The 17,186-nt window shown below is 38.6% G+C and overlaps 2 protein-coding genes across 2 annotated transcripts in view; both read right to left on the reverse strand.

Annotated features, from left to right (window-relative positions):
- The window catches only part of slc7a14a (solute carrier family 7 member 14a), a 73,804-nt gene extending 71,581 nt beyond the window's left edge, over nucleotides 1–2,223 (reverse strand). The window contains exon 1 of the mRNA XM_088087403.1: nucleotides 1,868–2,223. The gene's annotated coding sequence lies outside the window, so the exon portion shown is untranslated. The remainder of the gene's footprint in view (nucleotides 1–1,867) is intronic.
- A 1,424-nt stretch (nucleotides 2,224–3,647) lies between these two features.
- Nucleotides 3,648–15,711, reverse strand: LOC121953223 (eukaryotic translation initiation factor 5A-1-like). Its single transcript, XM_042500181.2, has 5 exons — nucleotides 15,553–15,711; nucleotides 14,424–14,594; nucleotides 14,186–14,290; nucleotides 11,023–11,154; nucleotides 3,648–8,505 (listed from the first exon to the last, which is right to left on the reverse strand). The coding sequence occupies exons 2-5, from the start codon at nucleotides 14,586–14,588 to the stop codon at nucleotides 8,446–8,448; spliced, it is 462 nt and encodes a 153-aa protein (XP_042356115.1). The 5' UTR covers nucleotides 14,589–14,594; nucleotides 15,553–15,711; the 3' UTR covers nucleotides 3,648–8,445.
- Nucleotides 15,712–17,186: the final 1,475 nt, after the last annotated feature.

Consider the following 17,186-nt stretch of genomic DNA (forward strand, 5'->3'; position numbering starts at 1 on the left):
GTATCAGTAATAAGAGCAGGACTGACAGTTGGAAGAACCTGAAAGTAGCTCTATATTCCCTCTCAGCTCTTCACATACACACACACACACACACACACACACACACACACACACACACACACACAAAAGCACAGTTAATCCCATACAGTTTCAATAAAAGCACACGGTTCACACTAATGCTTTGATCTCTGCTCTCTCTCCAACTCACGCTGGTCCGAGACACAGGTCCTGCAGTTACATAATGGCCCTCCTTTACACTTGCTGCTCCCCCAGTGTTGATGTATGTAGCCTGTGTGTGTGTGTGTTCGCAGTTAGTGTTTTCCCTAACTTATAAGAGAATCCCTCTAACTTGATATTCTATCAAATCTCCAATTATTCCAAACGTTCACGTCCTTCAAACAGCGAGCAGGAATCCAGCGGCTTTACCGTCTGGATAAACACGCTTGGAGCACTGTGGAATGGCCCATAAAACCTTGGCCAATCCCCTCCACAATCCCTGCTTCTAACGCCACACTGACCCTTGAAAGAGTTCAGACGATCCCAGTAAAACACTGTAGGAGTAGAGGAGCACTAAGGGTTTCACTGTAATGGCCATGAGGGCCTTAATGGGTTTTGGAGTCTGTGAGGGCTGTAGTTTCATGTCCCTTGTTCACTGGGGTGCATGGGAGAGCAAGTGAGACCTGATGAGCGCAGAGAATGTAGAGTTTCCTTCACAACATATTTTCCAACATAAATGATTTGCATAATTTGTAAGAGGCAGGGCTGAGAGGAGACAGCTGTGTTTGAAAAGGGGCCCTGTGATTATTGACGCAGTCCTTCCTAAATGGAAAACCTGGATCAGAACGCTGTATGGAGGGTTTCATCATTACTAAAAGTCACAAACACTGCATGATCACCAGGTGCTTGAGTCAAATTATCGAAACATTTCTAAACTCTTCTTGCCACCAGTGAATGCTATCATGCACAGCTGCAATCCACACGTTACTCCCTATGCATTAGATACTTCAACGTCAAAGCACGTGCATGGCTTTATGAACCTCTTTGACTACCACTACTGTGCAAGGAAAAATCAGAGACCAAAGATTTGAAAAAAAAGCATTATAGAGAACAAACTCAGCAATCAAAAGTGATGCTCTATTGCCACCTAGTGAGCATTTAACATCAGTGCATCTGGTAATTACTGACAAATTCCAGAAGTTTCTTGTAGTGGTGGTGCTCATTTTAATTACTTTATGTACTGCTGGCTACCTTAACCTAGAGAATGTAATTCATAAAGTGATTTATATTTTGCATAAACAGCATAAATCTGCAAAATAACTAGCTACAAAAGCTATTAAACAATACACTTTAGCAAAAGGACAATATTTGCCCCTAAATGTAATGGAAGTATAAATTAACATTCAATGGAAACACTATAGTAAAGTACAAGTACCTCAAAATTGTACTTAAGTACTCAAGTAAATGTACTTAGTTACTTTGCACCACTAGAAGAAAGTGGTATGAGATTAAAATGCTCAAATTAAGAACAGGTACATCTATTTTTTAAGAACAGTAGTTGCTTATTCAATGTACTTAGTTACATTCCACCATAACATGATGTAGGCCTGCACAGAAATATTAACTCTAGGATAACCCAAACATAAACACGATTTGTGGGCCTGTATTGGCCTTTAATCTGAAAAACATAAATGAATAACTGGCTGCAGCTAGAAGCCAAATAACAAACCAGAGTTAAGATCAATGTCATTTCCGGGGGGGCAGTGGAGCAATAACTACTTTAGACAGATGCAAAACCAAAAATGGCACAGCGTGCAGTTTGACAGTACCTACGATTTCACACAGGTGTTAACAGGACTGGGGCACATACCTGTTCTCCTCCATTTGTTGTTATGTCACAGCAGTTTCGCCACGTTGTCCTGCTGCTTTCATGTTTAGGAATCCTCTCCAAAGTCTCCTTTTGAACTCCAAATTAATTCCTCCAAAAAAATAAAAAAAATTTTAAAAAAATCGTCTTCTCTTATGTGGTGGTGGTTTCCCTGGAGACCCACTCAGTAAATCTCACGTGTTTTTCAACGAGCGTTTTGGTTTATAACATTATCCGGCGGCAGGTGGACATTGACGTGTCCAGTCTTGAGTTTTTCTTCAAGGGGTAGACTTTCACATTTGTATTGTGAAACATAATCCATGTTGTTCATGATGGCCAGCGCCATCTTTTCACAAACAAATAACAACTTCCGTTACCTGCAAATGACGTCAGCAGCCATTTGGTAAATAACCAATCAAAATGCAGCTGGGTAACAGCTGGCATTTATTTTGCCGTATTTGGTAAATACTTTTTGGGCACGCTGTTGTTTTCTAGAAAGTAGAATTAGGGTCATATTAAAGAAAAACAAATCTTTTCTTTTTTAAAATATATTTCTAAAATAAATTCATATTATTACGAGGATAAAATTTTAATTTCGAGGGAAAAATGACATAACACTGCGATATGAGGGGTACATTTATGAGAAAAAAGTTGTAATATTATGTGATTAAACTCATAAATTTACAAGAAAAGAGTGATAAAATTACAGGATTAAACTCGTGAATTTACAAGAAAAAAGTTGCAGATTTAAACCGACAGAACCTTCATTCTCATACAGTTACAAGTTTAATCACTTAATATTGTGACTTTCTTTTCAGAAATGTCTAAGTTTAATCTCATAACATTATGAGCTTTTTTTCTTGTAAATTTACATGTTCAATTTAACATTTTTCTCAAAATTATGTCATCGTATTTTTTTTCCTTTAAAGTACGAATTTATTCTCATATTATTTTGCTCTAAAAACTTACTTTGTTGTTGTTGTTTGATTTTTAGAATGGCTCTGATCTTCCTTCAGAGTTTTTCCCACTATCTGGAAAGAATACTGAAAAATAACAGCAGCCACATCCGAGGATTTTTACGTCACACATCAGTAATATATCAACTGCTAAATGACTTAATGAGTATGAGTAATGAGTAATACTGAGTATTACCTTTGTTTTCCTCAACGTGCCTCCACTGTGATAGTAATGGAAAACTTATAAAATTTGTATTTGTATTTGTGTATAAATTAGTATATCCAAAGTTAATACATTTTGGGGGGTTTTTTGTTGTTTTTTTTGTATTTTTATTGTCCTTTGTAAAATCTAACAGAAAGTTGTTGCACTATTCCTAGTTACTCTATGATTATGGAAATCAGATTCTAAATACATATTCCACAATTGGGGCTTCATATATATCTCAAGTGCAACATTCATTGTGAATTCTTCAAGTTCTTAACTTTCTGTTGTCACAAGCGAAGTCACATGTTCAGCTGGACTTATAAATGTGTGAAAACAGGTGACATTTTTTAAGTTGTTTTGTTACAGTGCCTATTCCTCTGAATCCCTCTGTTGGTATAGATGCTTGACTGATAGCGACACAGTTCGGGTATTATAAAAACATGCGGTTCTGCTTAAAGTCAAACATAACCAACCCTCACTGCTTTGTTTAGCAAATAAGCTCACCTTATTATTTTCATGACTATACAGTAAATGGCGCTGCTGCTTAATGGTCCATTTTATCCCCGGCGTGGAAGCCGTTTGCCATTTTGGACAAAATAAGAGAGAACAGCTGACTAATGTAGCCAGTAACATCTTAATGAACTTTATTTTGCCTATACAATAAAAACAGACAGTTGTGATTTTTAAGACAGCAGCCATACATTAGTTAGGATAGAGGAGCCTGTGTTTCTTTATGTTCTAGAAGAGGCTCAAGGTAACATTTTCCCTCGAAACTTTAGCTAAAACAAAACGAAAAAAGAGCAATTCACCTATTCCGTTTTTACTACAACACACTGTACCTGTGGTCGAAAACATACAAATAAACCAGTTTCTTGTAAGACAACTGAAATAGCAGATAGAAGTCAGAGAAAACTTAACGCTGACGATGTCTGATGAGAGGTAACAGAGATGATTAGGGGCAAAAAAGAGGAAATGTAACTCTCCAATACCAGAATATTATATATGTGTGAGGCAAACTACTCAAAATAAAATAATTCTAATCTCATTTCGTATCCTCACTGCTGTCTGCTATTTGGAGCCCTGAGAAAATCTGCCCTCGTGTGTAATTTTTGCGGTTGTATCCCGAGCAGTCTCTGATCCCTCCTCAGCATGTGAAGCCAAAAAGGACAGCACATCTTTCTTACAGTGTAAACGTAAACAAATTCAGAGGTCAGTCCTGTTACTCGTCTCCATGTGAGAGACAGCTGAAGGTAGAGGATCATCGGCAAGATGTGTGGTCGTAATCAGTGCTACATGAGAAGCAACGGGCAGTTTAATAATCGGAGGGTGAGAAATGAGTCGAATTCCCCTGCGTCTGACCTTGGCTAAAGACACATGTAACAGGGCACCCATATGGCTTAAGGAAGACATTTATCTTCTATTAGGGAGAATAATTTCAAAACCTCATACCATTAAAAATGAAATATTGATTAGTAATTAGGATGAAGATACTTCTGGAAATCTAACCATACGTGTTAGGAAGCAGTACTGTAGAAACTAAATGTTTGCAATCAAAATTAAGGACGAAACACAATGCCACAGTGTGTGTTGACTCACTGGTCAAACTGGTTTACCCAAAAACAGCATTTCCCGCACTTTTTATGCAAAACGTTACACACTCCTTAGGCTCATTACTCCCCCTAAAGTGGTAAAATCAGATTGAGGCGCTATGAGCTAAAGCTGTAAGAGGATTTAAGTGCTAACAAAGGCAGGCAGGGACCCTCTTTTGCAAGAAAATGCTGGACATTTCAACTGCATGCACGGCACAAGGTTAGTTTTAACTGTACTGTTGCCTTTAGAGCCTTCAAAGTCAGCCAAAAGCTTTTTCCTCCTGCTTATAGAAATGTATACTCAATAAGAAATTTAACATTAGTACACTGAGTGCAGTTATGTGGCTTCTACCTTTAGTTTTTGCAGGTCTATTATTGTGCCGTTTGGTACCATAAGTGAACATCTAGATGGCCAGGAGAAAAGACCAGAGTTGTTAATGCCATAGCTCCTAATGTGATATTTTCAGGGAAAACACCACACGTTGAACAAGAACGGAATGCTGAGAAACAAAATTGTTAAATGCATAAAACAACATTGACTAGATTACTTTGGTGTCTTGACAAAATTAAGAAATACATGAGCTGAATTTAAGTCAGAACAAAAATAACAGACCGGCTGCTGTTGTACAAACTTGAAAGCTGGACACAATACCTTCCACTGTCAACATAAAATCAGTGTTTACATGCATTTAACCAATCTGATCTGATGTTGTAAAATGTCATACAAACACCACTTGCCCGGTGTACAGGACTGAGAAATTTCTGCTAAAGAAATCAGACTTCTCAACCAATTATACGCTTAACTGTGTTTCTAACAGGGTTTTTACACGAGCACAGGTTCATGACCAAAACTTGAAATAGGAAAAGTATTGCTATGACAACAGCGCAGAAGATCCAAGAGCCAAAATCCAAAGTTAGACTTAGAAACCCCCCCTCCCAAAAAAAACCTAGTCTAATAATAGTATTAATATACACAGCTAAATAGCGCATGCATTCTTGAAAGACTTCACTACAGTCCATCCCCCTCACTGCACCAGCAGTGCAAATGCTCAAATCAGAAAAACAAGAAATATACTCAGGCTGCAGCGCTTCAAATATATTGCAAATACACTTAAAATTGTTTTACAGTTTTAATTTTTATGGTAGGAGGTAGGGGAGAAAAACTGACTACCTACATGTAAATACAGTTTCTACAGCAACCGCGTTAACGCAGTGCATGTAGATGCATTCTGATTTCCTTGCAATTACCCGATGTCTCCCAGTAACAGTTTTTTGTGGAGGTAATCAAAGAGAACCATTCAGCATCATTTTCTAAAAGTCCACGTGAACCACAATCTGTTTTAGAGTGCAAAATGCACAAAATGCTTTAAAATCCCATTAATCTGCAAACAGAGCTAACACCCTTAAATTTATGTTCTACAACTAGTTTCACCCACCCGCAACCCAAAACATAGCTCAATGCTAACACTCATCTGTTCTGGTCTTGGGCACCAACATCTCCCATGACTCTAATAACCCACAGCGACACTACCATCTAGATTTGGCTACGCCTTACGAGACATAAAAATGGTTTGTTGTTTCCACTATTGTGTGCCAAGAAGTTATCATGATCTTTAGTATTGTGATGTTGCTAAAAGTTAAGGTTTTCAGTGTTTGTTCTTCCCAAATCATTTTCTGTACATTTGTCAGCTAATAAAAGGCCTCAAGTGAAAGGAAAAAAAATTTCTTAGCATAGAAGAGAAAATGGCCCCACCCAACTACCCCTGTCCAGGCCTGTTCGGCATCAGAACAGCTGAGACACCACAGTTCCCTGCTACAAAGGACTGATGTTATAATCATCTTGCTTGATGCAATAGAAATGCAAAGTAAATCAAATTCTGCTGTTTACATAGTGCTGGGCGGTATACCGGTTCATTAAGAACACCGGTTCTTATTTCCGGTATGATATGAATATTTCAAACACCAGTGCAAGGCTGAATCTTTTAATGTAACTTCTCTACAGGCAGGAAAGAGCGCTACAGGCGGTGCAGGCTGCGTAGAGTGAAGGAGGAGACCCCTAATAACTGCACACCCATCTTACCAAGTTATATTTTCATAGCACAATTAATAACCCGCACCAGCTCTTAAACAGGGCAAAACACCATGGCACCAAACAATTCGTGACACACAAAAAAAAAACCTATCACTTACTAATTGTACACTGACAAAAATACACAGCTAAACAGCATTGTGGGTAGTGGTACAAGAGAAGCTGACCGTGTCTCATTATAGAGAGTTTTTCCAAAAACAGAAATCTGATGTAATATTAAGTTTGTCGACCTACTGTTATTGCCGTGCGCAGCACTAACAATTTAAGCCATAATCTCAGCAGGAGAGATGTGGGAATACCACAAGAATGCGTGCAATTAGGATTGTCAAATTTGATGGTGTCACTGTGTAGTGCCTGTGAAAAAGGGAAGCCAAAGCGTCAGCCATTGCTTGAAGTAGCGTATGTTCGGGGCACTACATATGACAGGAAAAGCTGGTGCGACACTACGAACGCAACAACAATCCACCTTTGCAGGACATGATCCCTTTACATAGTCCACAAAGACTGGTTCAGAGTGATGATTAAACACTGGATTGGAAGTACGTCTTATCGGGGACAAAATACTTCATAACATATTGTGAATATTAGACTTGTTTCTAACTTGTGCATTTGAGAAATCTCTTTCAATACTCGAATACGCTGCATATAAAAGGTTTGTAGTGACTTATGGTGATCTATTGTCAGGAGTACATTAAATATAAAAACATTTTAATCCAAACTGAGATACAACACTCTTACAACAATCTTAAAATGTTCTTTTTAAGCCAAGATTTTTGGCCTATGTAATAATTTTTAAGTTCAGTTTTAACTATGCTGCAGTTTGCACAACAATATTTTTTTTTTAATTCTGCAACTGATTCCAATTCCTTTATTGGTGGTTTTTGGGCAGCCAAGCATAGAAGGGCTTCAACAGCCTTCAGCGTACATGATTACATTAAAATATTTTTAGATTTTATGTTCTGCTGTCAGAAGAATAAGCCATTATAAACCCATATAACAGCAAAGCCATGAAAAAAGTGATATACCATGAAAAAAAGTCTAAAAAATACCACGAGACAAATATTTGGTCATACCGCTCAGCACTATGTTTATATAAAGTCATAGCTGCTTAGGCATGTTTACACGAGTCAATTATGAGTGTGCATGCATATGTTTTAATTGTCAGAGGCAGAAAGGCATATTCCCACCATCAATGAAGTTATGTTTTTAGATTCTCCGAGTTGTGTACCAATTAGAACTGGCGCTTATGTGTGACGTTACATCAGCCAGTGGAGATAAAATCCTTTTGGGGAGAATTTCAATTGAAAGCAAGGTGAAGCATCTAAACTGTAAACAAGTTCACAGCAACAGCTCTGCACTTCATTAAGAGAAAAAGGACAACAGGAGAGATTTAAAAAGGAATGAATGTAATTAATTGCAAAAAGAAAACCCATCGCCCAGACTCTCAAAAGAATGTAATGGATAGCTGGAATGTGTTAGGAATTCCTGGAACAATATTAGTGGCCATTGCAAAGTTAAGCTGTGGTGGCTTCAGGTGGATAACTTCATTGATTGAAGAGAATGCCAGTCAGCCCCAACTCCAAGGTAAGGTTGTCGAAGCTGACCCAGTCCAGTTTCCGCATTTCAGTTGAGCGGCAGGGAAACTGGTGGAGATGTGGGGTGAAGGCCAGTAGCTTTGGTAAGGCTTCAAAGCCATGCTGGAGAACAGGAATGTGAGGTCTCCAAGCACTGTCCTGGACATATTAAGTCAGGGCCTTCACGCCAACTACATTTTCTTCGTCTATAGCTTTTAGCACAGTGACCTGAAAGGGGGGGGGAGAAAAATAAGATATTCAATCAGTTTTCTCACATCACATTGTTTCTGCTGAGAAATCATCCCTTTATTCTGCCTGGGCCTGAATTTCAATCGCTAACTTGCTAAATTAACTTGTCAACAGGTTTCCACTTGCAAAACACAATTAAAGACGTCTCATTTTTCTAAACAAACATTTTCTTTGCACAACTACTTTTATTTAAAAATGTTCTAGACTCCAGGAGCCGGTTGCACCATCTAGTCTTAACTAAGCCTGGTCCTAACTGTTAAGTCTGTCTTTAGCTGCATTTACACTGCCTTTTGTTCCAAGGCTGGAATATCACGCCGTTATGCCGCTCTGTATATAATGTCAAATCATGGAAAGGAGGGACAGAGTGGTCTCGCCTCTGAACTAGAAATGGATGTAGTAATAGAACTGAAACAAGGTCTGTGTAAAACATTAAGCCAGAGACACATGACCACAGGCAGAACGGGCGTGATGTTTTGATTGCGCATCATGTTGGCACCCAAACTGCAGGAGACTAAAAAGCAGCTGTTGGCAAGTAACCACTAATTCAAAAGGAACAGTGGTCGCAAATATAGACAAACTGGGACAACAATGAGATTCTGGAGCTTCTTATCCTCCGAACAGAGGACGAGATCAGCTGCCACATACAAGAAGGTGAATGATTGTGATTGACATGTTATGCAAACGCAAATGATGTATATCACACCCGAGACTGATGCTGTTGTGTTATATGTCACACCCAATCTGCCTCTGTTGATTAAAAGGTGCCACGACGCAGTGTATAATGACACACTAGAGTGAAATGATGCCGTCATCGTTTGGTTCTGTGTGAAAATGCAAGGGCGGTATAAAAAAGGGACTTTGTTGCAGTCTCATAGCGTGACCTGATCTGTGTGAAAGCAGCTTTTGCCAAGACCAGGCTTCGGGACAGACTTCACGTCATTGCACCAACCAAACGAATACCTAGTCTTAGCGATGCACGTTCAAGTGAATCCTCAGAGACTACGGCTGTTGCTGATCAGCACATTTGTTGCTAGGATACATCAACTTTTTCCTGCGGTCTTAATATGTAGCTCGTTATTTAATGTTTGCGGCAATCACGTAGAATCAGAAAAAGAAAAGTAAGTTTCACACTTGTAGTTTGTCTACTGTGTAGTAGAGGTGTGTCTGTGTTCAACGAAAAGCAGACGGCGTGTAAGGAGACAAAATGTAAACAAAGTTGGCTTGCAGCTCATGGACAGACATTGTGTTGTTAGCAGTGGTATCAAAGACTCACTGAACGGACACAAAGTGACATTTGCCAGCAAGTTTATATTATGCTGCTTAATGTGCTCTAGCTAATTAGCCAACATCTGTCTTCCCTGATAACATACACTATATGGACAAAAGTATTGGCCCACCTCTTAATCATTGAATTCAGGTATTTTATTCAGTCCCATTTCTGCAGGTGTATAAAATCTGGATGAATGAACAAAAATTCCCACTGACACACTCCCAAATCTTGTAGAAAGTGTTCCCAGAGGGGTGGAAGCGGTTATAGCTGCAAGGGGGGGACGACTCCATATTAATGCTGCATATTTATGCATTTAGAATGGGAAATAATAAAACCTGCAGGTGTAATATGTAGTGTACATTAGCTGTGCACTTTTCACCAGTGAACCTTGTTTGGCTGCTCAGTGAACAAGCTGAGGTGAAGGACAAGACGTGTTTATGTTTGTATGTTATCTAGATAAAAAGATTGTCGCAAAAACGCAAATGTGGTTCGCTGTTCAACTTTTGTCGTTGTTGGGCTGTGAATCAGGCTACTGAAATATAGAAACAGCTGAGATACTGACTTTACGCCTGTCCCTGACTATGCATAAGATTTAGGCCAGGTCTTATTAAGAACCCTTAAGCCGAGATGTTGCAAAAAGCATAACAATGAGGGCACGTTTAGAACGCCGAGTTACGAACAACTTAGCTAAGACCAGGCATAAGACTTGTTGAAGCAATCGGCCCCAGATGCCTTTGTCACAAGCCCCAGTGAAAGGCAGGACTATTGTCTAGAGAAGCTGTCTGGAGTTAAAAGGTATGATAACAGATTTTCATAACTTAGTGGTTTCAGTAATGCCAATACACAAACTGAGCAGATAACTGCCAGCTTTTATATCTTCTAGTTTTACCTAAAAAGACTAGACAATGAAACTGCTTTATCAGCCTAACAGTGCTTTCTGCATACAGTTGTCCATCTCAGTTTACAGAAAGCACAAGCCTTTAAAGAAACTAATGTTATATCAGCTACAACAAGACAAAAAAACAACAAAAGCTACAACAGGCCAACAGTTTGAGGTTTGTGTACTGTCATGGGCATCTCTGGGACACTGTCAAGGTTTGAGTAAATATTAGACAACACAGCATATCTCCAGATATTTATGATATGATTACATGGAAGTGCAACATACGAAAAGATAATCAACTGTTTTCCCAGCCACCATTAATATGAATATTTTTTAAACTCACCATAAAAGTCTCATCATCTTTGAACTTCTTCTCAATTTCTTTGCCCAAGTCATTTTCTGGCAATTTAAGGTCATCTCTGGTTCCTCCAACGTCATCCATCAGGGACAAGAAACCGTCAATGATCCCTATCATCTAAATGTGCCACCATGCAAAAAATAAAAAAATGCTAAACTGTTAAAAACATTAAACACATGCACATGATATTTGCAATATATGAAGAAGTTGCTCAAGTCTGTCACAACAAATCTGGTGAGGCTGCTTTCCGTTTTTAATGGCCCTAAACTGTGGAACTCCCTCTCCTTAAGGCCATGACACATCAAGCCAACGGTTGGAAATCTGACCACGTTGGGTCGACGGCCAGTGCCTGCAGCCCTTGTCAACAATGATATTTTTACTGTTTTTTTTACTGGTATCATTGTTAAAGTTTTGTTATATTGTAACCAATCTTTTTTTCTTTTTCTATCACTTACTGTTGTAGTGATATTTGCCATTTTTCCTTTCCTTTTTTGCTACTGTTTATATTCCTCTAATCTTGTCTTGTTAAGTACTTTGGGATGCATAAAATGTGATATATAAATAACACCTGTTTTCAGTTTTTTAATCATCATAATTATTTAGACAGTTTAGTTCATAGGGTGCATCAAACTGAGGGTGACCTATACCAAACCCCCTGTATCACATGTGTACAGTGTGACACTTCTAACTTATTAGCAGAGAAATTACTTAGTGCACAGCAGACTACAGGTCAGTTAGATTTTTATCTTGAAATATTGTGCTCTATCATCACAATTTTCCGAAAAATATTAGGACACCAATGTTCAGACAGTTTTGAAAGGGGGTTATACATTATTTAAAATGAATTTATTTATCTTTGAGTTGAACAGGTGCTACATGCACATTTAAAGAGGTTACTTCCCCAAACAAAAGACACAAAAGAGGAGGAAAGAGTTAATCATGCAAACATGTGTGCTGACTAGGGCAGGATAACCTCATATGACAAAAGTTGATCTACAGGAGAATATTCGAAAGCAACAGAATATCTGCCGTTCTTCGTTATATTCAGTATTATGTTCTGAATTGTCACTTGGGGCCTGTATTGTATTGTATTGTTTTCCTTTTAAAGTTGCAGCGGATTATCGGATGAACATTGATACTGCCCTGTCACTATCACCCTATCAGCAAAACTAATGAGCAGGTACAAGAAGAATACAATAGCTGTTTGGCAAACGAGCTCTGTGATCTCACTTTTGTGTAATGAGATTGCTTAAAGCAGCAGGCATGGCTCATCCTGGAAACAATAGAAAACATGTCTGGGACAAACAGATCACCCCCTGGGACACCATCAGGACAAAAAGAAGCAGTGAACACGCAAAATGGGACGCACTCTATCGTTTCCCTGATAGTGTTACATTTCAAAATCTGTGTTAAAATCACCAGGAGCAGAGCGAGTTAACGTTAGTCCTGAGCAACCAGTGGGCGCAGCTTACAGCTCACGGAGGTTGCACTGCGTTACATTATGATGCGCCTTAGCTCTATTAATAAAAAACGAGTATTGGGTGAAGGTAAATTATAACATTCTCATGAGGTGCTCAATGTAATCATGTAAACTTTTTTTCCAGAAACTTGAATAAATACAGTCGTTTAAAAGAGGAAATATATATTATATATGTTAGGGGTGGGAATCTCAATGCAACTCACCATTTGATTATGATTCAGAGGCGCTCTGAACTGATGTCTCTAGCAATGGAGAGCAGCCTCTGTGCTGCGCATTGGCTCCAGGGAAAGCCAAGACTCTAAGTGGGTTGGACACTGGGTTTTTAGGTGAAACAGACTGAGCATAGTTATTTTCTTCACTACAGAATTGCTTAATGCTGCAGCGTGTGTTGGTCAGCATTTCTTTACATTACTGCTAACTGCTACTTTACTCAGCAAACAGTCTCTGAGTGAAGGTGAAGAAAGTATTAACATTACACTTCATGTTCGCCTCAACTGTAATTATATAGACATTAAATTAACAAGCTTGCAACCGCTGCCTTTTATGAAGCTTAATTTCAAGTCAACTCTATTTCATCCACACTGCTCTCGCAGTTGAGTTATGCTGCTTTTCTTATGTCACAATCACATTATTAATGAACATTTAGATAATCAGTGACAATTGTGAATCAATGCCAAATCATCCACTCCCGCATCACGATGCCTCTAAGAATCGATTATTTTCCCCTACCCCTATATATTATATATAGGAAAAATTTAAAAGGTTTTTTTCAGAACATGTGTTTGACTGAAAACGTCAGAATTAGTAATTGACCTAATTGTTATTTTAAACATCTGTATCGGCCCAGAATTTTAAAATCATTGCATCCCTTATTTTTTAAACAAACAAAGACATTTCCATCATGATTTGGTACATTAATAAAAACATTTGATACTAAAAATTTTTGCCCTCCCTAAACACAAACTATGCCGTAGACACCACCCATTGTTTCCTTGTGTTGTTGAAGAATTGCTTCCCAAACTAGGCCTCTAACCAGGGCAGAGGAGACTGCTTATTGGCCAAGACAAAACCTGTCCAACCAGTTTAAAACCTGTATATCCTTTCACAACTACTAAAGAGACAGCTCAGCTCTGAAGCACGTGACACACCCATTGAGCAATCGAAAAAGCACTTATTTTTATGTGTCATACTTTTTTATTTGGATTAGGTACATGCACTATTTAAAATATTGTGGTAAATGGATGTACTGTTCATTTTAAGGTTTGCCAAAACACCCAATCCATAATAGGTAAACAATTCTTGGATTGCCGTATTCACTTGATTAACTGACACAATATCCAGTACACATTGAATACTTCTGTACATATCTTATTATTATTGTTATTTATTTTACTCTATTCTATTTTATTTTATTCTATGTTAAGGGGCATCCTTTTTGTGTGTGTGTGTGTGTGTGTGTATATGTATATATATATATATTTTTTTTTTGCATTATTTTGCCCTTTTTAACAAATATTCATTCAGTCGCTGCTGTCCTCTTTGCTGCTGCAACAAAACAATTTCCCCCACAGGATTAATAAGTCTACTCTATTCTTTTCTACATTGCACATGGTACATACCCCTTGGTGCCCCTAGGTTACACCACAAGATCCAACAGCATCATCTCACCTGGTAGTCTTTTCTTTTAACACATGGGACATCCATGTTATGGGTAGAGGGGCAGATATCTTCATACTTTTTCCCGGAAAAGATGTCAATTCCGACAAGGTGAACCTGGGAAAACACCGTCAGTGAATACATCTGGCCAAGTAAGAATTGGGGGTTACTTGTAAAACTGAGAAACATCAGGATAACCACAAAAGTGCCTAAAGCTCTGCATTCCAAAGGATGCACCAGAAGGTTTTACCTTGGCATGTCCATGCTTGCCAGTCTTGGAGGTAGACATTTCGACGATCTTACAGGGACGTGATTTTATCATGACATGGCCATTCTTCCTCAATGCAGAGCACTGCATTGGAAATGTTGAGGAGGCCCCAGAGTCCCCTTGTCCGAAATCTTGATCATCTGCCATGATGGGCTGTTTTATACCACCGGGATGAGCAAAAGAACACAAAAACAACATGTGATTGACAGTAGTATTACTTATAGATCTGTATGGTGTTAAGAACAACATGTGCAAATACACAAGAGGAATAATACGATTTTTGTTGTGTGGTAATTGTTCTGGTGAAAACAGATTTGTAACACTGCATTTTAAACATAAAAACTAAGTCCAGCTTAGACTCCCAAACAGCTGTTAAAAGGGAAGACGATAGTGATTGGGTTAAGTGCTTCAAAATCAATAACCTGAGTCAGAGATGGAGATGGCTAACAGAAGTACTTTGCTGAACGCTGCTTAAATGTATCTTTCAAAGTTAACACACTTTAAAATGTTATTTCAACATTAATTCCCCAGCACACAAGTATCCAAGGTGGGGCAACCATACCTCGCTCGCCAACTATCCGAAAAGCTAACAGCTAATTGCTAATGTGTCAAATTTACTTGTACGCCATGTTGCTGCCATCTCTATTTTTCTTTCACACACTGTCACACAAGTTAGTTAAACGCGTTAGCCACCTCACGGCGTTAATAAAGTAATCTTTAAATGGCTCAAGTTGGCGCTAGAGTCTCTCGAAAGCTAGCAAACATCATTAACTAGTTAGCTCTGTTACGTGGCAGCTGGGCCAGATGGGCATCTCTCAGCTTGAAGCTAAGTTAGCTTCAGGTCCCCACCTCGTGTGTTTTCTGTTACTGGTAGCCGAATTAGCTTGCTAGCACGATCCACACCCATTGACACAGGCTACAGTTGCTAATGTTAGCTAAAGTGTTGTGCTAACTTCCCTCATCAAACGCCGCCTCACTACGTAAGAAGTTATTGATTAACTACCGCGACGACAAAAGCCTCTCGGTGTTACACAAGAGGAAAGGCCTCGCTACACCGCAAAACAACGGCGTTAGCTTCTTTGTGAAAACTTAGCTCCTGCGTTTCACTTACCTGTGTCTTTCTTAGCGTTAGACCAAAGAGGAAGAGTCTTTTCGCATGCGTAGAGCTTTTGTACCGCAGGAGGAGCAGACAGGGCAGGTACGAGCTCCGGTGACGAGGTGCGCGTGGAGGGAGGAGCTCACGAACTGTGAGAAGACCTCGAGGCTGCCTGCATGGGACGTCCGCACCGTCATGCACACCTGTTAGGGACTGTTCTGTATTTATCAGAGAAGAGGAAACACTTGGACTGTGACTTTGTTTTTTTTTTCTCTCTTTGTGTTTGGTTGTTGTTGTTTTTGTTGTTATTTTACCCTGCCCGAAGCTACTAATATTTTTAAACTCTACAAAAGTGTTCATTTAAGACTCAGGAGAACCGAAACAGATGCTTATTTTCAGTTATGTTGAGCATGAACAAAGACATTAAAAACTATCAACAATAAAAAACAAATTACAGTTAAAACAGAAATAAAATCATTATATAAAAAAACAACAACAATAGCATTGTAAATAACTAAAAAAAAAAAAAAATCAGGATAACACACGTTATGGTGTAGAAGTATGTTTAAAACTGCTCAATAAAAATAAAAATAAATGGCAATGGCAAAATATACAGAAAAGTAGTCCATTACAAATAGTACATTTAGATCTACTTAAAGCATTATAAAAGATAAGATAAGATAAGATAAGATAAGATAAGATAAGATAAGATAAGATAAGATAAGACACGATAAGATAAGACACGATAAGATAAGATAAGATGTTTATTGTCATTGTTTAGGGTGTAACTTTGTTGTTTTTGTTAGTTTGTTTCTTTTTGCGTGATGTATGAATGTATGACCCTCCCTCCACCATAAATTATCATATTTTACAGTTTCTGGCTATGATAGCCTAAATGGTGTAATTTTGGAGATTTTTAAATAAACATGCTTTTCCAAACTGCTTGGAAAACCACAGTATGTATGAAAAAGTGATGTCACTCATTTGTCTTGGGACTGCCATTTTGAAGCCTCAAATTCAGCATAGGGCTGTTGCCATCTTGGTTTTTTTGTAGCTAGAAGTGACCATATTTGGACAAGAGGTTGAGGCTGTGGAGGAGCAAGGGGTGGATCTGACTCCCAAAATGCAACAACCTTGTCACTCCAGCGGCCCCACCTTTAAATATGCATAACATTGGGCCTTAATAAAATGTAAATAGATGACTTATAAAACAAATCATCCAACATACAGTTATCATGGATGCTGAAATTAACTATAGAGACCAAAAGTATCTTTGTACCAGGCTGTAAATATGTTTATTTCTGCTGTAAAGATGGGCATTTTGGACATTCGCACTGCCACTCACACATGTAAGGGACTGTTCTGTACTTTTACAGAGGAGGGGGCTGGCTGGTGGTATGACTTTGTTGTTAGTTTTGGTATTATTATTTTAATATAAGTCCATAGAGTAGGCAGTGGATGGGTCAAAAAAACCCTGGGCTTTCACCTGGGAGTCTGCTGTTTGCTTCCCGTATGCCATTTTCTTTTTCTTTTGCCTAAACAAAACTCTTGTAGCAAAGTGTTTATTTTTAGCAGTTACTGCTTTTATTGAAGAGGATCCTCTTCCATCCATTTTCCCCTCTTTGAAGTTGGATATATAGTTGACTAAA

Source organism: Plectropomus leopardus, chromosome 14 (assembly GCF_026936395.1).
Source record: "Plectropomus leopardus strain MGB_pleo_1.0 chromosome 14, ASM2693639v1, whole genome shotgun sequence".
Taxonomy (NCBI): Eukaryota; Metazoa; Chordata; class Actinopteri; order Perciformes; family Serranidae; genus Plectropomus; species Plectropomus leopardus.